Source organism: Scylla paramamosain, chromosome 21 (genome assembly GCF_035594125.1).
Source record: "Scylla paramamosain isolate STU-SP2022 chromosome 21, ASM3559412v1, whole genome shotgun sequence".
Classification (NCBI taxonomy): domain Eukaryota; kingdom Metazoa; phylum Arthropoda; class Malacostraca; order Decapoda; family Portunidae; genus Scylla; species Scylla paramamosain.
In genome coordinates this window covers 2,086,088-2,108,370 of record NC_087171.1, presented here as the reverse complement: position 1 = coordinate 2,108,370, position 22,283 = coordinate 2,086,088, and the positions used below count along the sequence as shown (strand labels likewise).

The 22,283-nt window shown below is 35.8% G+C and overlaps 1 protein-coding gene across 1 annotated transcript in view; it reads right to left on the bottom strand.

Annotated features, from left to right (window-relative positions):
* LOC135110822 (uncharacterized) overlaps positions 1-22,283 on the bottom strand; it is a 107,492-nt gene that overhangs the window by 34,969 nt on the left and 50,240 nt on the right. Inside the window, exons 3-5 of the mRNA XM_064023393.1 lie at positions 18,246-18,843; positions 5,960-6,006; positions 5,216-5,657 (exon numbers count right to left, since the gene is read on the bottom strand). Of these exons, the coding sequence (XP_063879463.1) occupies positions 5,216-5,657; positions 5,960-6,006; positions 18,246-18,843 (1,087 nt within the window). The remainder of the gene's footprint in view (positions 1-5,215; positions 5,658-5,959; positions 6,007-18,245; positions 18,844-22,283) is intronic.

Genomic DNA, 22,283 nt, shown 5'->3' with positions numbered 1-22,283 from the left:
AGATGGTTGCATGACGTTGGTGAGCTGGGATTCTGTAGTGTGCTGTGCGGTGCCACTGTACTGTGAGGTGGGATATTCAGCGATATAGATGCTTTGCTGAGTGAGGCCTTACTGGGGTGTGTTAGTGTGCCTTTTATTCAGTAGTGCAGCTCTGTGCGAGTAATAAAGACAGGAGTGCCAGTGGGACAGTGTTTTGTTGCGCTTCCCCCTCTCGGTAGTCTGTTGAGTCTAGACAGGTGTTGTGTGTGCATGCCTTGCTCCCACTAGCCAAACGAACCCAACAACGACAGCATTTGTGGATCCTGTTTGTGTGCTGACCACCCTGGGCTGCTGCAGTGGTAAGTGTGTACCTGACCGTGCCTGAAGGCTGGAAGGGGTGTGTACAACACTATGTAAAAGATCATGTCAGGAATTGAGAAATTAGACCGCAGGGACCTGATGGTGTGAGATTACAGAAGCGCAAGAGGACATGACCTGGGGGTGAAGAAAGAAGTGTGCAGAAGAGACATAAAAAAGAACAGACTTCTGCAACGAACTGTTGGTGTTTGGAATGAGTTGGAAAAAGACGTAGTACATGTTAGAACAATACATGGTTCTAAAGAGAGATTTGATAATAGTAAATATCAAGACAGGATAGCGTGAGCGTAGACTTCTTTGCCCATAAACCACAACTAGGTAAACACACACACACACACACACACACACACACACACACACACACTGGATGGCGGGCCAGACGGATGGGTGAGTAGGGCTGCTGCAGCATCTGCCACATCATCACCAAGTCACAGTGACCTAGTGGCTCGCAACGGGTAGGAACTGTTACGTGCTATCCCATCTAAAACAGCAGTGTGTTGACTGAATTAAATAATACAGTGGCAAAAATTAATGCTAGGAAGAAGCTCGTGAAAAGACACGGTGATGGAAAGTATGTTGGATGATATGAACGTAAGGCTGAAGGAATTGGAAATGAAGAATAGTGCTGTGATAGTGGAGAACCAGGATTTAAAGAAGAGGTATGCTGAGTTAGAAAAGAAATTTTGTGACCTGCAAGCAAAGATGGGAGATAATGAGAAGAACGTCAAAGCCAATGAGGAAACAGTCAGGGTTCTGCATGAAAACAAGGCTGAACTTGGAAAGGCTTATGCATTAAAATGTGTTGAATTCAGGAAGATCATGCAGGAACAAGTAAAAGGAGAAGCAGTAGTCAAAACTGTGCTTAAGGTAATTAAGGAGAAGCAGGATCTTGTAAGGGACACAGCTGAAAGGAAAAAAAATGTTTAATTACTTTTAGACTAAAGGAGAGAGCAACACCAAAGAAGCAGGAGAGAAAAAAAAAAAAAAAACAGGAAAGGGAGAATGCCGGGAAATTAATTGGAGAGATGCAAGTGGGATGAAGAAATTGAGGAGGTGCACATAATTGGTAAATATGTGGAAGGACACCGCCCATTAAAGATAAGATTCAGGTCGCAAGCTGCGGTGGAAGAAATGTTGGCCAGGACATAGAAACTGGCAAGAATAGATCAATACAAAAATGTCTGGGTGAAAAGAGACATAAATGAACAAGACAGAGCTTGTTGAACTGTTGAATGAAGCCAAAGAAAAAAAAATGCAACCAGAACAGAGACAGAGGAGTTTTACTGGAGTGTCATAGACATGAAGATAAAGAATTGGTGTGTGAGGGTGGCAGAGAGGAGAAGCGAGAACTAGAAGTGTCATACACAAATGTGAATGGAGCGACGTCTGCACTACTAAAGTTAAATGATTCTTTAGAACACAAATCAGATATTATGGGGATCACAGAGACCAAATTAAGTAATACATTCGTGAATTTCAACATAGGTGGTGGAATATACAATATATGGAAGAGAAATAGAAAATATAAACAAGGTGGAGTGATGATGTTAGTAAAGAAGAACCTGGTGGTTGATGAGGTGACAAACGGTGAAGGCAGCGCAGAGGTGTTGAGAATGAGAATAAAGAGGAGAGAAGGAGGAAAGAGAGACTATGCAGTGGTATACGTTCAACCAAAAACGAAATCATGGAGTACTGAGGATTATGGAAAAATGTTAACGGATACAAGTAGACATACGGAAAGTTTGACTGCAAAGAGTGACAACATAATCCTGATGGGGGATTTTAACTGTAAGGAGGTATATTGTGAGGACTGGGCGACAAGAAATTAATTATTGTGGGAAATCAGGTTGCTGAAAATAGTAATGGATAATGTTCTAACACAGTGGATGAAGGAAAATACCAGATTCAGAACAAATGAAGAACCCTCAAGATTGGATTTATTGTTCACAAAAGAACCAGATATTATTGAAGACCTCGACTACAGGATCCCGATAGGGAAGAGTGACCACATTTGACTCCAGTTTGGTATAGAAGAGGAAATGGAAGAAAGAAGGAAAGGCTAGAAAAGGCAGGCGGAACTATAGTAAAACAAATTTCAGTGAATTAAGAAAACTCTTTAAGGAGGGTGACTGGAGTAAATCTGATGAAGCAAAGGGAGTGGAAGAAAAGTGGAATAGTTTGCTTGAGATATGTAATGAAGAGAAATACATGCCAAAAACATCTGCAAAAGGATTTAGAGTAAATGACTGGTTCAATAGAAAATGTGAGTAGGCAAGAATGGAAAGAGAAAGAGCATGGAATAGATGGAGGAGAAATAAAGGAGGAGACCAATAGAAAGAAAAAATACGTGGTTGAGGAGGCAAGAATGGAAAGAGAAAGAGCATGGAATAGATGGAGGAGAAATAAAGGAGGAGAAAGAAAAAAATACGTGGTAAAAAGGAATAAATATGTACTAATACGCAGGGAGGAGTAAAGAAATTATGAAAAGAACATCATAGATGCAAAAACCAACCAAAACTATTTTACCGATACGAGAATGAGAAATTAAAGAACAAACTTGGAATACATAAACTACAAGTTGATGGAGTGGTATATGAAGAGGCAGGGAGATGGCTGAAGTGATGAATAACTGTTTCAGAAGAGAGTGGTTTTCAGGAGCGGGAGGATGTTGAGATGGCTGACGCAAGGTTGAGTGAAATAAATGTTACGGTGCAGGAGGTGAAGAAAATGATGGAGGACCAAGATGTAAGGAAAGTAACAGGCCCAGACAAAGTATCTAATTGGATTATAAAGGAGTGTAGTCAGTAGTTGGCCGAGAAGATCCACAGAATCATAATACATATAGTAAAAGAGGGAAAGGTCTCAATGGATATAATGAAAAGAGCGGATATAGTGCCGATTTTCAAATGAGGAAATAAGGAAGACATTTCAAACTACAGACCAGTGTCATTAATAAGTGTAGTGGCTAAGATATGTGAAAGAGTTATAAAAGACATATGGATCAAGTATTTGGAAGAAAACAATGTGTTGACAAACAGACAATTTGGTTTTCGAAGAGGAAGATCGTGGACTACAAATCTGTTGTGTTTCTATTCACGAGTTATAGACATTGTGCAAGAGAAAGATGGTTGGGCAGACTGTATTTATTTGGACCTCAAATAAGCATTTGACAAAGTACCGCATAAGAGGTTGTTATGGAAGCTGAAGATGTTTGGAGGATTGTGAGAAGGGCTGCTAAAGTGAATAGATAACTTCTTGGAGGGTAGAGATGAGAACAATAATTAAGAATCAAAGGTCAGCCTGGAGGAAAGTTTTCAGTGGGGTTCCACAGGATCCTGTGTTGGCACCGGTAATGTTTACTGTGTACATTAATGATATGCCAGAAGAAATAACCAGCTACATTACCTTATTTGCAGATTATACAAAATTATTGAGAAAAATAGAAAAAAAAAAGAGAGAGTTTGCGTAGCATTTCAACGGGACCCAAACAAGATCTGGGAGTGGAGCTAAAAGGAGCAGATGGAATTCAATGCATAGAAATGTAGTGTGATAGAATTTGGCAAGAATGGCAAGAGACAGACTGGGGATTATTCATTGGAGAATGAGAGAATCAGCAAAAAGAACAGAAGAAAGACACCTTGGTGTAATTATTACTGATCAGCTATCACTAGAGAAACACATAAACAAGATTAGAGGTGAAACCTATAATCTACTGAGAAACATAAGGACAGCATTTACACATCTAGATGAGGAAGTTATAAAAAGAAAAATATTGTGACCATGATGCGCCCAAGACTGGAGTATGCAGCTGTGGTATGGTCACCTATAGCGCCAATAAATCTATAAGAAAATTGGGAGGGATACCAAGAGCAGCAACAAAGTTACCTCCAAGTTTGAAGGATCTACCGTACGAAGAGAGATTGTCTAAACTGGGTCTCATAACATTGGAACAGAAGAGAGAGAGAGAGAGAGAGAGAGAGAGAGAGAGAGAGAGAGAGAGAGAGAGAGAGAGAGAGAGAGAGAGAGAGAGAGAGAGAGAGAGAGAGAGAGAGAGAGATGATTTGATTACACTATACAGTGATGACTAGAATGCAAAAAAAAATTGGATAGGAGATACTTGGTGACGTGGGATACGAAAGGCTCGAGGGGACACGGCAGAAAACTGAAAAAAAGATGGAACTGTGGAGGTCTGGAATGATTTGGACAAAGAAGTCATTGATGTAAATACGATAAATGAATTTAAGACACGGTCAGACAAAAATATATATGGAGACGGGACAGCAAGAGCATAACTCTATTCCTTCATTATGTATTACAAGCACACTCGACGCACGCACACACACACACACACACACACACACACACACACACACACACACACACACACACACACACACACACACCAGAACAATTATTACTTGCAAGACCATCATATCATGATTGTGTGTGTGTGTGTGTGTGTGTGTGTGTGTGTGTGTGTGTGTGTGTGTGTGTGTGTTTGTGTGTGTTTTGGGGGGAGTAAACTGGTATGCTGTTATCCTGGAAATGAGGAAAATAAGAGGGCATCTCAGGTAAACTCTAGAACTCCCTGCCTGCTTCAGTATTACTTCCTTCCATTGACTTGAACTTTTTCAAGATAGAAGTTTCAAGACATTATCCAGCAATATAGGATAATCCTTTTGCGTTTCATTTTAGTGGCTGGTATCTCGGTTTTTTTTTTCTTTTTTCTTTTTGTTGCCCTAGGCCAATGTCCCCTTTTACATAAAAAAAAAAATCAACTACAACGTCAATTTGTTAGCTCTCAAATAAATAAATAGATAAAAATAAAGACAGAAGAGTTGGAAACTTTGCACATTACCTTTGCCAGAAGTGCCAAGTCCGTGTTGGGCGTCCTCTCCACTCCTGAGAATTCCCTCAAGGGTGTCAGCAAGCCACACCACCATGTCGGTAGAGCTCATGGCGCGCTGCCTTCCATTACTCCTGGTAACGTTCTTGTGTTCTTTGGATGTGCTGCCATTAACATGTTGCTCTGCCTTTGTTCCCTGGCCACTTTCCCTCGCCGTGCTGTTGTGCTTCTTAGTGTTATCTCTCCTCCTCGTTTTTTTATACGTTATTCCTCGGCTTGTCTTGCCGTCTTCAGAAGTATTGGTACTCTTTGGTGGCTCTTTTTCGTGTGTGTTGTCTTGTTTCTGAATTTTATCACCAGCACCTGCCTTGTGGAAGGTGTTTATTCCGCGGGTCACATCAGTCCTGCTTTGGTTCCTAAGGGGTCTGTCTTTGATTTCGTCCGTCTCTGAACTCTGGTTCAGGCGAGGAGTGAAAGCATGTTGTGAGAGAGAGAGAGAGAGAGAGAGAGAGAGAGAGAGAGAGAGAGAGAGAGAGAGAGGAATACCAACATTATGGTAATAAGGAAAACATTAATATCCGATGGCGTTTTAATGAATAAATCGTTGATTATTATTGTATCAAAGAAAATCAGAATCAATAAAGTTAAACCGACTACGATACAAATATGACATTTTACATTCACAAACGTTTAACGCTATCGTATGCACTTGTACTGACAGACCTGCAGACAAAAAACACGAGACAAAGTACTCACGAATGCGGAGTCCGTGTTACTGCTCACAGTTGTCAAGTGTTGCTCTCCTGCCGGGGGAATAAGACCAGCAGATATTTAGCACTCAGAAGTAACAAATTTCTGACTCAGATTTAGTAAAAGGTTTTGGAGAATTCACCGTGATGATTTTAGCACTGGAACTAGAGCACATATGTATACCCACACACTACATCAAAACAAAAACCATACTCTAAACAATTTTTTTTTTCTTCTTCTCTTTCTTACATAAGGAGACCGTGCAAGTGTTATAAATACATTAGGAAGAAAATAATTTTCAAAACTTATTAACAGTACTCGAGTTCTCAAATTGGGAAAAAAAAAAAAAAAACTGTCTAAATGTTCGTCTCTTGAATGATCTCAAACCAAGACAGAGCACGGTATCTCGGTATGCGAGGGAAAGTAACAAGAGGGTTAAGATGCTTCAATAAACTGGACAAAACACGAATTATAGTAATTGTAGTCTTGTGCAGCCCAACCAGTAGAGAAAAAGGAACAAGTAGTTAATAATTTCATAAAAGTAATTGAGAAAAAAAAAAATGTGAACCCTTTAGCCGCTAATGACATCGTGACACCTGACATCGTGACTCTATTTGACTATTACTGTATTGAAATCAAACCACAGATACTGTGGATAGAAAATCAAGGAGGAAGATACAAACTGGAAGTGGATAAGATAGTGATAAGGAAGTGATAAGATAAAATAAAAAAAATAAGATGATTTGGTCACGTAGGTTGGTCACATAGTAAGAAGAGATCAGGAAGCGATTAAAAGAGCCTGGAGAAAACCAGCTGTGGGAAGATCTTGGGGAAGACAGAGTGAGATGGAGGGATGGAAATATTGTGGTAGGACTGCAAAGGATGAGTCACAGAGGAAGATACAATGGACAGAAGCAACTGGAGGGGGCACCATCCCTTGACTAGGGAAACGGCGAAAGGAGACTGGAAGTGAAGTGTTTGTGAACCTCATATTTCAGACGCGAGATGGTTTGATAGTGAAGAACAACAGAGAGAAATTAGTATCCTCTAATTTTTCTCTGTTGTTCAGACCAGGTAGATAAAATCTATACTGGTCAGTGCCTTTTGCTTTACTTTGAATGTTACGAACGGACCCGTATTCTGAAACGCTTTGCTCTCTCACCACGACTGTTTTCAAAGGCCGCAGAGATGATTAGCCGGGTTATCGAGTGTTTCTGCTATTAATTATGTAGACATCTTGTTAATATTATAAACACTTAAGAGGGGCGACTGAGGGATATTTTTGTGACGAATAGTTTTGGAACGTCAAAAATTAGTTTTTTTTTTTTTAGCTTGAATGCCATGTACCACCAGATGAAGCCTATTTTTGTAGAATTTTAAAAATAGTGTCTCCTTGAGAGATTTAAATGCCCTGCGCTGTCGCATCATAGCCACCCGACGCGCCCACCAACACATGTGGTACAGAGGAGGTGGTACGTAGGTAAAATTCGAATAAGAAATTTTGTTTTTTTCTGTAAATGTTGTCACCTGCCATTCCTCTCTCCACTTGGGCTAGCTGACAGTCTGCTAAAAAACTGCAGTCTGCTAGTCTATATTATAGGCGTGTCGCAAGTGTGGGGAGCCAGTGCTGCCAGCACTTGAAAAAAAAAAAAAAAGATCTTGAAAATTTAATTCTGACCTTGAAAGTTTGAAAACGTCTAAATCCCTAAAATCTTGAGAATTCTATCCTGAACATATAAAAGTCCCGTAAAGCACAATCATAAAACAGACAGACAGACTGGACCTTCTATACGCGAAGTTGATAGGTTTTCCGTGCAGGGTCCGATATTCTGAAACACTTCTGCGCCGCACCTCCATTACATTCAAAAGGCTTTAACTGAAGTGACACGGGTTTTTAGTTCTAGTGAAAGATTAACAAGATTTCTATTTTATAAAGGGGCGAGACTCTTGAGAACCCTGACAGTCATCTCTGTGGCCTTGAAAAACAGTCGTGGTGAGAGAGCAGCAGAGCGTTTCTGAATACAGGCCCGACAAAGAGTGTAAAATGGAAACATTTTCTTCAGCTTACCATTTATAAGATACATTTTCTGTTATCCTACAAAGCAACAATATACTGTACACTTGTCTCATTCACACACACACACACACACACACACACACACATATATATATATATATATATATATATATATATATATATATATATATATATATATATATATATATATATATATATATATATATATATATATATATATAATTTTTTTTTTAAATTAAGATTTAATGGATGATATTGCATTTCGCCCTACCTTTAAGCTGCGGACCAACTTAAAGAACCATCCCCTAGCAGCTGGAGGATTGTAATTTTCAGGGCCTGTATTAATAAACGCTGAAAGCTAAAAGTTATTCTCAAAGTAAAAATTATTTTAAAAGTGGCTGCTAAGTCCTAAAAGGACTCTCAAAGTTGCGAGTTTGCTTCTAGAAGTGCTCTCAAAGTGAGCGAAAGATAAAAGTACTTCAGGTCAGGGGGACTTTTACAAACTTAGGAGTGAAGTTTGTTTTTTCAACAAAGGTGGAATATACGTACATACATGCATACATATGTGTGTGAGTGTGTGTATATATATATATATATATATATATATATATATATATATATATATATATATATATATATATATATATATATATATATATATATATATATATATATATATATATATATATATATATATATATATATATATATATATATATATATATATATATATATATATATATATATATATATATATATATATATATATATATATATGTTACAGTCAATACCTGAATCCAGACAATTTGTAAAGTGACTTATTTTTTCAGGCAATTTGTGAACTGCCTGGTTAGGTTAGGTTAGGTTAGGTTAGGTTAGGTTAGGTTAGGTTAGGTTAGGTTATAACCTAACCTAACCTAACCTAACCTAACCTAACCTAACCTAACCAGGCAGTTCACAAATTGCCTGAAAAAATAAGTCACTTTACAAATTGTCTGGATTCAGGTATTGACTGTAACATATATATATATATATATATATATATATATATATATATATATATATATATATATATATATATATATATATATATATATATAATACACAAACACACACACACAGATGTGTATGCATGTATGTATGTATATTCCACCTTTGTTGACAAAATAACCTTACCTCTTAGCTCATGTAAGAGAGAGAGAGAGAGAGAGAGAGAGAGAGAGAGAGATAATGTACAATGTACATGATATTTATGTATGCATGCTTAATTTAGATGGGCAACAATGTCTGCCCATAAAGTCTTCTTTTGCTTAGAGGTCACTCCCGAATAATTTTTAATGTTTCATAGCTGCATTAATTTCTTTCACTCTTGAACCGTTTGTCGTCCTCTGCATCCATCTAAAGGACAAGTGGCATGTTGGCCCGGCAGAGAGAGCGAGCGACACTGTTTACATCCGGCAAATTATCGACATGTCCGGAAATCGCATATCACTCTTAATAATGCTTAAAAATTATTTAGATATACTCAAGATTAATTCACAAACATAAACTACAGATATATTAAAGATTAATTCACAAACATAAACTACCACCAAAAGAGCGACATCTTGTTATATTTGATTCAAAATAATGTTGCTACATTTAGAGAAGAAGCTCCTACTTCAGTGGCATTTCTACTCTTAGGAGTAACTTTTACTTTGAAAGTAAAAGCTGCTTTTAGGAGCGACTTCTACGAGCAAAGCTGAGGATGAAAGCACTTCTTGGAGTGCTTCTAGGAGTACTCCTAGGAGTCTTTTCTAATACGGGCCCTGAACTCGCCTCATGTACATTATGAAACTCATAAAATATGTCAACACTCCGGTTCTTTTTTATCGAGAAGTTAAATATAGCTTAACATTGAATATTTTTATGTATGATTTTGACATTTAAGTGCAAAAACATAATGGATAAGATCTTTCTTTATCGCTAAACATAGCACATATAGCGCGTTCAGATTTTATTTTTACTCCTAACTAACAGTGACTTAAGAAAACTTTTATAGTTTCTTGTATACACTTTTAGCATTTACTTTTAGCTGGGAGTAAATCTAAAGGTCTTTTAGGGGTTCTTATATCGCTCGTTTGCGACAACAACGTCATAACTAAAAAAAATGGATTTTCGAGTTATCCATATAGACATATTCATCTTGAAACGCAGATTTTTTGGCAAAAGTTTCATAATTGTAGTTAAAAAATTGACCGCTAGAGGCGCTAAATGTCATAACGACATAACATAATATGTACCAACTTCTTTGCGTGAAGACCATTATATGTCAGTTGTGCTGTGACCATCGTTGGGGTAACTACACTCACGCTGTCATTTAGAGTGTCATATTTTGATTTAGAACTATGTTAGTACAAAATGTAAGTACTGAACTTATGAATTATGTTTCATGCAATAATGTGTTATTTTGATGTAATACGTTTTGTCTGCGAACATAGAGCTCTATGTTTTACGTCATTATTCAAAATGTGTCATTATTGGTAAAAACAAACAGATCTATGTTTTACGTCCTAATTCAAAATGTGTCATTATTGGAAAAAAACCTTGTGAATAATAGGTGTTGTATTTGAGTTATGACAGTATTGTTACAAACATTACCTCGTATTACAGCATCACATTTTTGTTTAACTTAAATTATGTCATTGTTATTTGAAAATCTTGCGAAAAACTTAAAAAAGTTAGTGTATTATTTACATTGGTGACATTGTTGCAACAAAACATTGTATTCATAAATATCATATTTTTTTTTCAGATTAAATAGGTACCATGTCATGTAGAGGAAAACTTATGCTAGAATTAACATTAAAGGCTAAGGAAAACAGTGAAGAAAACCCTGAGGAAAATAGTACAGGTATATACTATCATAACCTTGATTATATTTCTATATAATTTGCTTTAAGGTGCGAGGTAAGCCTATTTTTTTTTATTAATGAGCCAATTTTGATGAAAACTATTTTAACAATCAAAACTTTCGGAGGAGTAAGGCTTTGAAGTTTAAAGATCCAACTTTTTAAAAATGCAAAATAAAGTAAAATTTTCAGATTAAAACCTTGTGTGAGGCAGGAGAAACTGACATAATTTTTTACTCAGATAACTGTTCTGGCCAACAGAAAAATAAGTTCATGATGGCACTTTACCTTTATGCAGTAAACAACTTACCAAATATAACTTCAATAACACACAAGTTGCTAATAAAAGGGCATACCCAAAATGAGGGTGACTCTGCCCATTCCCTAATTGAAAGAGAAGTAAAGAGAATTTTAAAAAGTGGACCCATTTATGTGCCGGAAACTTACGTAACGGCAATTAGAACTGCTAGAAAGAAAGGACAACCTTTCGTAGTAAAAGAGCTTTGTTACAGAGATTTCTTGAACATCAAGTCTCTAGCTACTGAAATGGGACCTATCAATTGCAAGACTCTTCAACTCTCTGATGTTAAAGTAATGAAATTTGAAAAGCAGTCACCACTGTCAGTTTTTTGTAAACATTCCTATGGTTCAGACTATAAGGAGCTTAAAATTTTGAAAAACTCAAATAAAGCCACCTCCATTAATAACTTATTGCCATGTTACTCCAGCAAACTTACGTTGCCTGCTAACAAGAAAAAAGACTTGATGGACCTTTGTAATAAAAATCTGATTCCACGATGCCATCATAAATTTTATGAAGACCTGTAAATGAAATCAATCTTAATGAAATGAGTTAAAATACAAATTTAGTATGCCTATTACGATATTGAGTTTTGTTGTATGCTAATTCATTAGGTACATATTATTTGAATGGAATATTAAATAGATGTTTATTTTATAATGTTTTTTTTTATTATACAGTCCATCTTTCATTTATTTGAAAATTTTTGAGTTGTCTAATTCCTTAGGCATATTTGAAAGAAATTATAATTAGGAAGAATCTATTAGGTTCATAAGGATTTTTTTATTTGAAAAAAATGATAATTAGGAAGAATCTATTATGTTCATGAGGATGTTTATATATATATATATATATATATATATATATATATATATATATATATATATATATATATATATATATATATATATATATATATATATATATATATATATATGAAAAAAAATTATAATTAGGAGGAATCTATTATGTTCATAACAATGTTTTTTTAATATCTTTTTGTGTTACAGTCAATATCTTTCATTTATTAGGAAGTATCTATCATTTTCATAATAAGAAAATGTATTATCATCAATCTTGTCAAAGTCATAAGCAATGAACAATACATAATTAAGTAACATATTGGTGATTATTTTCCTTTCAATAATGGCTCAAAACAAAATAGTACATGAGAGGTCTACTATTTTTTTATGAAGAACGTCATATTAAAAAAAGCATTATAATAGTTTAAATAAAGGTTTGATTAGTGAAGATATAATTATTTCAATTTCTATAAACTTTAAAGGACTATTTGATGTTTCAAAAAATGTTCCAGCTATGGTCTTTTGGGACTATTCACAATATTGAGAGTGTTTTCATTCTTTAAAATGGCTCTCGTGAAAAATTGCTATTTTTGAGTTATGACGACGTTGTCGCAAACGAGCGATATATACTGACCGAGATGCGTCGCAGCCCTGAGCGCGTATTCAGAAACGCTTTGCTCTCTCACCACAACTGTTTTCAAAGCCAAAGAGATGATTAGCCAGGTTCTCAAGAGTGTTTCTCCTGTTAGTAATGTAGAAATGTCGTTCATCCATAAAAAAAAAAAAAAAAAAAAAAAACATAAAAAACACCCTTAAAAATTCGTGTCATTTCACCATGACCAATGAAAAACAGTCATGGTTAGAGAGCAAATTGTTTCTGAATACACGCCCTGGTCATAAGGAGCCCGCCTGCACACGCCACGCCAAGCGTCGCGCCATCATGGTGGCTGCTGCAAGTGACATATAGCTATATATGACTGGAGTTTATCTGCATTCTGATCACACTATCGTGTTCATGAGAGTTTTCCTACTTAATGTAATAATATATCTCAACATTCAACGATTAACTGTTGAAAATAGCGAGCATATGTAAAATGTTGTAAATATTTTTCAGCATCTTCACAGTTCAACTCGCCGTAATATCATTTTCTTTTTTGTTTTTTCCAAGTTTTAGTAATACATCTTGATTCTACAGTCACTGGCGAATCTGATAGTGTCAACCAAAACTAGCTATTCCGTATATGAAATGAGTTATGGCATATAATTCGCGCATTTTGCGTGCTCAAATTCGAACTGTAGTGATGAGGCGACAGTTGTGCGAGTTGCATGGCAGAAGCCTTCGCTCACATGCAGATAAGTCAAAATATGCAATATACAGCAAAATGGTTGGTCTGATGAAATGTCATAAAATAAGAAAGATACGCCGTCAAAAGTTACCTGCTACGAGATGTTTCCGTTACTGAAATCGCAATTTTTATATGCGATGTACAACAAAAGGTGTTCCTGTCCAAATCATCGCTTTACCCTCCAGGGGCCAGGCAGAGCGGTGAGTTGTAGAGATGTGCGGTAACAAAATTATAACCCTCCAACGAAGGCCTCGTTTCTGCTGGGGGATTATTGATCTTGAAAGATTTCTAGAACACATCTTGAAACATTTTTTCCCAAGCGCTGGCAGCACTCCTACATCACCACCAACTACAACATCAGTTACTTTGCCACATGAGACATCTCTGAAGCTCTGACAAAAAGATTCTTCATAGAAGTGTGAAGCCTACGCCTGACACAAGCAACACTCCACGGTGTCGCTTTCTCAGCTACAAACACTGCTTGAGAGATAGAACGATCATGCAGGAATTCTGACCGTTGGTGACACCCTCACTTTTGAATGATTAATACTTTCATAAAGGAGTACCAGGTGCCTATCCTCCTCCAGTAAGTGAGCAAGGTATAAACAATCATATGTCTAGATTTCAAGCCAGTCAAATAAATACAAGACACAACTGAAATGCAAAAAAAAAAAATAAATAAATAAATAAAAAAATCTTCAGGAGCCAAAATCTCGAAAAGTTGCTTTTATACTTCGAAAAATTTAAGGAAATCAACAAAAAAGTCTGACGGCCTATTATAAGGTATCAATGAAAGCTACAACAAAAGGGTGTCCAGAGTCAAATTTTCAGTAACTGTTACTCCCAAATCCACTTCCTCTTTTGACTTCTTTAACTTCACACCATCCATCTCATAATGATATTGTATTCTTTTTTTTACTCTTACCAAACTCCATTACTTTACATTTACTTAGATTGAATTCCATTTGCCAAGATTTACTCCATCTATTTATCTTATATAAATAATCTTGCAGTACCATACAGTCATTTACATTTTCTATCCTTCTCATCAGCTTAGCATCATCTGCAAATAAGTTCATATAACTATCTATTTCTTCATTTATGTAATTTACATATACTACAAACATTATTGGTCTCAACACTGACTTCTGTGGGACACCACTAGTTACTTTCAGCCAAGATGAATTTTGGTCTTATGTTGCAGTTTTCATCTTTCTACCATCCAGATAATCCTCCATCCACTCCAGCAGTCTTCCTTCAATTCTTCTATAATTTTTTATCTTCCATAGCAATCTTCAGTGTGGTACTTTGTCAAACTCTTTCTTCAAATCTAAGTAGACACCATCCAGCCATCCGTCTCTCTCCTGCACAATATCAACTACCCTTGAATAAAAGGACAATAAGTTCATGGAGCATGATCTTCCCCTACTAAATCCAAATTGACAATTTACCAAAACTTTATCTCTTTCCAAATGTTCTATCCATCTTTCCTTTATTGTTCTTTCACATAGTTTTCGTACAGTACTAGTTAAGGACACTGGTCTATAATTTAGTGTTTTTCTTATTTCCTCCTTTGAATATTGGTGTAATATTTGCTCTCTTCCAATATTTTCATACTCTTCCCTGTGATAGTGATGTCACCACTAGCCTGAATTTTGTCAGCCAGTTGTTCTCTACATTCCTTCAATATCCAGTTTGATACTCCATCTGGACCAGTTGCTTTATTTACATCAAGTTCTTCCATCATCTTAAGTATTTCCTTATAACTGACTGGGACTGTACTCAGTATATTCCTCACCAACTTATCCCTTCCAGCATCAAACTCCCCTTTCACAGTAAATACCGATCTGAAACTATTGTTCATAACCTCCGCCATGTCCTGTGCATCCTCTTAGATTTTTCCTTCAACTTTCAGTCTTGATACACCTTCCTCCTTCTTCATCTTCCCATTAATATGTCTAAAGAACAGTTTGGGTTCATTTATACACTTATCTATTATATCTCTTTCATAGTTTCTTCTCTCCATTCTCATTATATTAATGTATTTGTTCCTAACATCAATATATTCCTCCCATTTGCTCTCCATTTTCCTCTTCTTCCATCTATTCCAAGCATTTGACTTACAATTTCTAGCCTCTTAGCATTTTGTACTGAACCATTCTTTACCCTTTCTACATCTCGCTCCTCCTCTAGGTACAAGTTTTTTTTCACAGCAGAATTGCATATCCTTATAAATTCATCCTAATTTTTCCGAACATCTGCATCTTCAAAGTCTTTCCAATCCACAGCAACAAAGTACTTTCTTAATTTTTCAAAGTCAGCTTTACTATATTTAAATGTTTTCACCTTATGATTTTCATCAATGATTACATTTTCATTTTTCAAATTGAATTCCATCAACATAAGATCACTTTTACCTAGAGGGCTATCATAGTGTATAGTTTCAATAATTTCCATGTCCTTGGTAAACACTAAATCAAGTCTTGATGGTTTATCTCTTCCACTAAATCTGGTATCACAATCAATCCATTGAGTCATCAAGTTTTCCACCACCCAGTTTAATAGTCTATTACTCTATGAGTTCTTGCTTCCAGTATTTGTCGATGTCTCCCAATTTATCTCCTTACAATTAAAATCACCAACAATAACTATATCACTACTTTCCATCACTATCTTTTCAAGACCTTTTAACACATCTACCAACATCTCTTCATGCTCTTCTTTTCGCCAAGCATTGGTCACAGGTGGCACATACACTCCTACATAGTTCATTATCCTTCCATTTCCACTTCCAATCATCACTTGTAGAATTTCAGACTTGTCTTCACCTTTTATTACCTTCTCCACTTTAACACACTTTTTAGTCAGAATGATCACTCCCCCTCCTCCCTTGTTACTTCCATTTTTCATCCATAAATCATATTTATCATCACCAATGTCAGGAGTTTCCCATTCATTTTTTCATTTTGTCTCACATAATACAATACCCGGTGCGGTTCTGTTTAACAATTCATTTAATTCCATTTTAGTTGACATTAATCCATTTACATTAGTATAACATACTTTACTTACTGTTTGATGTACCATTTCTTTATCCTCATATCTCTTACTCTCCAGAAAACTTCTCTGTTCGTTGTTCGTTTTTTTTTTTTTTTTTAGCCTCATTTATTAGCCCCTTTTGCTTCAACCTTTCAGTCTCATCCATATCCCTGTTTATCCATACATTCTTATATTTTTCATCTCCACACAACCTCCAAGACCCATTAATTACCTCTTCTGCTTGTACCTGTGTTGCAAACCTTATTCTTATGGGTCTCATTTTTTTCTTCTTCATATTTCCCAGTTCTATGGAACTCTTCCACTTGCTTTACTACCTGACTGTCTTTACCTGTCACTTTCTTCAGTAACTTATTCAACAGGTTCTTTTCTTTTTCCTGTCTTTGAATTCTGCTTACTATTTTCTCTTCCTTTAAACCAAATACAATTATTTGTTTATATTTTTCTACAGTGTCTCTCACTAACTTTTTATCTTCTTTCATAACATTTACCACTTTCTGTCTCAGGTTTTGTTTCTCATTTTCTTGTTGTTCTATTATTTTCTTTAGTGATTCTTCAAATTTACGTTCATGTAACCACTTATTTTGCCTCATTTCCACATCCTTTACACTTGCCTTCATTTCCTCATTTCCTTTTTGACCAGTTTCTACTTTCTCCTTTATTTGTTTCTTTAAACAGTCATTTTCCACCTTTAACTTCTCATTTTCATCTTCTGTCTGGACCCCCCCTCCCCCACTAGGACGTTAACCTAACCTAGTATAACTTAACCTAGTCTAACCTGATCTAGCATAACCTAACCTAACGAGGGACCTCAAAAATCATAGTTATGCCTTGCTTGTGTAGTGCAGAGATTCTCAGGACGATGGAGGTGGGTACAGTTTGGCGGCTTCCTTAATAAAGACATGGAACCTTTTCCTTATGTCTGTATATCGCATCTTCACCTTTGCTGTTGCTAAATATATCACATAGTGACTTTTTTTTCTTGCTGTACACTGGCACTATTCGCTTTACCTCCCTCCACTGGGTAGCCATATTAACAAATGACAGTGAGCCTCAATCAGAACGCCTGACATGTCTCTAAAACAAGTGAAAAGTGTAACTGAACCTACCGTGGAAAGTCATAATTGGCGGCCTCAAGAATGGCCTCATGAGCAGCAGCTCGTGATTGGAAGGATCAGCTGTATAGGTACCATCAAATCCTAATATGCCACTACCCACAAATCCCAATTATATACAAAAGAAAATAATTTCAATGTTTACTCTTGACTGTTGCAGAGCTCTCTGGACTTAGAAAATATCGAATTTCTCCACACTCGCGAGTGCTATTACAGCCATACTAGACACGTGCTCCCAAATTTTTTTACATTTACGGCAAGGTCACCGAACCCTTCTCCATGACATGTGAGTTTCGTGCTTGTAGGTAACACAGATGCGATATCAGATTAAGCTAAAATTTTTCAACACTGCAGTCTATAATTTAGTTTTCTTTCTTTACCAGTAAAATCTTCAAAGGACTCTGTTCTTTTGGGGTGCTGCCCTCCGCCATTTTTATGCAATGTAAACAAACCAACCAAACTTTCCTAGAGACGGAATAACTATACTCACGTACTGTTTCTCCCCTCCCTATTTACCACCTAGGTATTCCTGTGTCTTCATAACATATCTTGTTCAACCACGAGTGATTTGTGATTTTCTTTCCTTCTATATGCAGAACACTAGGAAACATCCTGTCACCTCCGCCGCCGCCATGTGTATGTGTGTGTGTGTGTGTGTGTGTGTGTTATGGTGAAGGAGGAATGATATTACCTACACATATAACTTCCACATTCAGAGAAACTTTGGCGTCATTCACTTACTTTGCTCTTGAGTTGGAGAAAGTGGCAGATGGGTGGGATCGGCATGGTCACGGTGCTGCATCCCATCCACTTGAATACTAACCCTAATGTTTGGGTTGTACGGCAGCCACTTCAGGCCTCCCCCACTCACGACTTGGAAAGGTAGGAAAACTAGTTGTTTGGTTAGTGGGCGTCTTCTGAAACTCTGGGTCGTTTCTTTTGTATTTGTGAAGTTCCTGGGCGTACCTAGGCGTGGCAGTACCAGAAACTGTTTGTTGCCTCCCGTCAAGAGCTCCACCAGGTGGGCGTTGTTGTGAGGCAGCGAGGAGGCCAGGGGCACTGCCCAAGTATCCAGTAATGTAGAAGCAGACAGAACAGAACCATTTTTCGCCTTCTCGTCTTGCCTTACTCGCCTTCTACGCTTTCTAAAGTTTCTGCCCTTCCGCCTTAAGTTTCTCAACCTTTCTTTTCTTCTCTTGTGTTGTCTTCTTTTTTTCCTTTTCCTTGATCTGACCAATCTTGGATATGTGGAGGTTGGGAGAAAGTCTGTCTGTCTCTTGTCTTTCCTCATTGTTTTCCCTCCTGAGGTAGAACTTCTGCGTCTTAGGGCGGGAGGCACCTGACAGCCAGAAAAGAAACAATTGGTTATTTTATTTAATATTGAAAAAAAAAAGACAAGTTTACGTCCTCAATTAATAGAACTGATATTTCAAGCTGAAGCAGTCTTTACGAACTGTGTGTGTGTGTGTGTGTGTGTGGTGCCTTCCCTGCGTCCTTGCGTCCCTGCTTCTCTCTCTCTCTCTCTCTCTCTCTCTCTCTCTCTCTCTCTCTCTCTCTCTCTCTCTCTCTCTCTCTCTCTCTCTCAAATGAGAAAGTAACATCTGATTAACGGTATTTATGTTATCTCCGAATAAGAGGGAGGTCATAAAGTAATTAAATCGAAAACTTAACTACATGATACAGTGTTGATGCATTCCTTCTTTAAACACTTTAAATGCTGTATTTTGCCTTTCTACAAAATCACAGTAAATAAATATTCCGTATATAAGAATAACTTTTTCGGCATGAACTTAAATCTACAATATTCTAAATATGTACACATAAAAAATAGATACTGTTATAAATCTGAAGAGGTTTATATATATATATATATATATATATATATATATATATATATATATATATATATATATATATATATATATATATATATATATATATATATATATATATATATATATATATATATATATATATATATATATATATATATATATATATATATATATATATATATATATATATATATATATATATATATATATATATATATATATATATATATATATATATATATATATATAACAGTAATGTAATACAAAATAAATATAAACTTCTAAGTATAAATATCATTTATACATATTGATAATAATAATAATAATAATAATAATAATAATAATAATAATAATAATAATAATGTAAAAATAATATAGATAGTAAAGAAGGCAATTGTAATAATAATAAAATGAATAATAAAGGTTAATACTAATCATTGTAGCTATAGAAAAGTAACTGGCGGGTATATGTTGATATATATATATATATATATATATATATATATATATATATATATATATATATATATATATATATATATATATATATATATATATCAACATATACCCGCCAGTTACTTTTCTATAGCTACAATAATTAGTATTAACCTTTATTATTCATTTTATTATTATTACAATTGCCTTCTTTACTATCTATGTTATTTTTACATTATTATTATTATTATTATTATTATTATTATTATTATTATTATTATTATTATTATTATCAATATGTATAAATGATATTTATACTTAGAAGTTTATATTTATTTTGTATTACATTACTGTTATATATATATATATATATATATATATATATATATATATATATATATATATATATATATATATATATATATATATATATATATATATATATATATATAACAGTAATGTAATACAAAATAAATATAAACTTCTAAGTATAAATATCATTTATACATATTGATAATAATAATAATAATAATAATAATAATAATAATAATAATAATAATAATAATAATAATGTAAAAATAATATAGATAGTAAAGAAGGCAATTGTAATAATAATAAAATGAATAATAAAGGTTAATACTAATTATTGTAGCTATAGAATAGTAACTGGCGGGTATATGTTGATATATATATATATATATATATATATATATATATATATATATATATATATATATATATATATATATATATATATATATATATATATATATATATATATATATATATATATATATATCTTTATATTTCTGCCCGGAACCATGTCAAGTCTGTTCTCCAACTAGCCAAAAACTCCTTCATTAACAGAAAATGTCAAAACCTTTCAAGATCTAACTCCCTTCGTGATTTCTGGCATTTGGCCAAAAATATCTCCAATAACTTTGCTTCTTCTTCTTTCCCTCCTCTACTTCAACCAGATGGCACCACTGCTATCACATCTATTTCTAAAGCTGAACTCTTTGCTCAAACCTTTGCTAAACACTCTACCTTGGACGATTCTGGGCTTGTTCCTCCCTCTCCTCCACCCTCTGACTACTTCATGCCACGTATCAAAATTCTTCGCAATGATGTTTTCCATGCCCTTGCCGGCCTAAACCCTCGGAAGGTTTATGGACCTGATGGGGTCCCTCCTATTGTTCTCCGAAACTGTGCCTCCGTGCTTGCACCTTGCCTAGTCAAACTCTTTCAGCTCTGTCTGTCAACATCTACCTTTCCTTCTTGCTGGAAGTTTGCCTACATTCAACCTGTTCCTAAAAAGGGTGACCGCTCTAATCCCTCAAACTACCGTCCTATTGCTTTAATTTCCTGCTTATCTAAAGTTTTTTTAATCTATCCTCAACAGGAAGATTCTTAAACATCTATCACTTCACAACCTTCTATCTGATCGCCAGTATGGGTTCCGTCAAGGCCGCTCTACTGGTGATCTTCTGGCTTTCCTTACTGAGTCTTGGTCATCCTCTTTTAGAGACTTTGGTGAAACTTTTGCTGTTGCCTTGGACATATCAAAAGCCTTTGATAGAGTCTGGCACAAAGCTTTGATTTCTAAACTACCCTCCTACGGTTTCTATCCTTCTCTCTGTAACTTCATCACAAGTTTTCTTTCTGACCGTTCTATTGCTGCTGTGGTAGACGGTCACTGTTCTTCTCCTAAATCTATTAACAGTGGTGTTCCTCAGGGTTCTGTCCTGTCACACACTCTCTTCTTATTATTCATTAATGATCTTCTAAACCAAACTTCTTGTCCTATCCACTCCTATGCTGATGATACCACCCTGCACTTTTCCACGTCTTTTCATAGACGTCCAACCCTTCAGGAGGTAAACATATCACGCAGGGAAGCCACAGAACGCCTGACTTCTGATCTTTCTAAAATTTCTGATTGGGGCAGAGCAAACTTGGTATTGTTCAATGCCTCAAAAACTCAATTCCTCCATCTATCAACTCGACACAACCTTCCAGACAACTATCCCCTCTTCTTCAATGACACTCAACTGTCCCTCTCTTCTACACTGAACATCCTCGGTCTGTCCTTTACTTATAATCTGAACTGGAAACTTCACATCTCATCTCTAGCTAAAACAGCTTCTATGAAGTTAGGTGTTCTGAGACGTCTCCGCCAGTTTTTCTCACCCCCCCAGCTGCTAACTCTGTACAAGGGCCTTATCCGTCCATGTATGGAGTATGCTTCACATGTCTGGGGGGTTCCACTCATACTGCTCTTCTAGACAGGGTGGAATCAAAAGCTTTTCGTCTCATAAACTCCTCTCCTCTAACTGACTGTCATCAGCCCCTTTCTCACCGCCGCAATGTTGCATATCTAGCTGTCTTCTACCGCTATTTTCATGCCAACTGCTCTTCTGATCTTGCTAACTGCATGCCTCCCCTCCTTCCGCGGCCTCGCTGCACAAGACTTTCTTCTTTCTCTCACCCCTATTCTGTCCACCTCTCT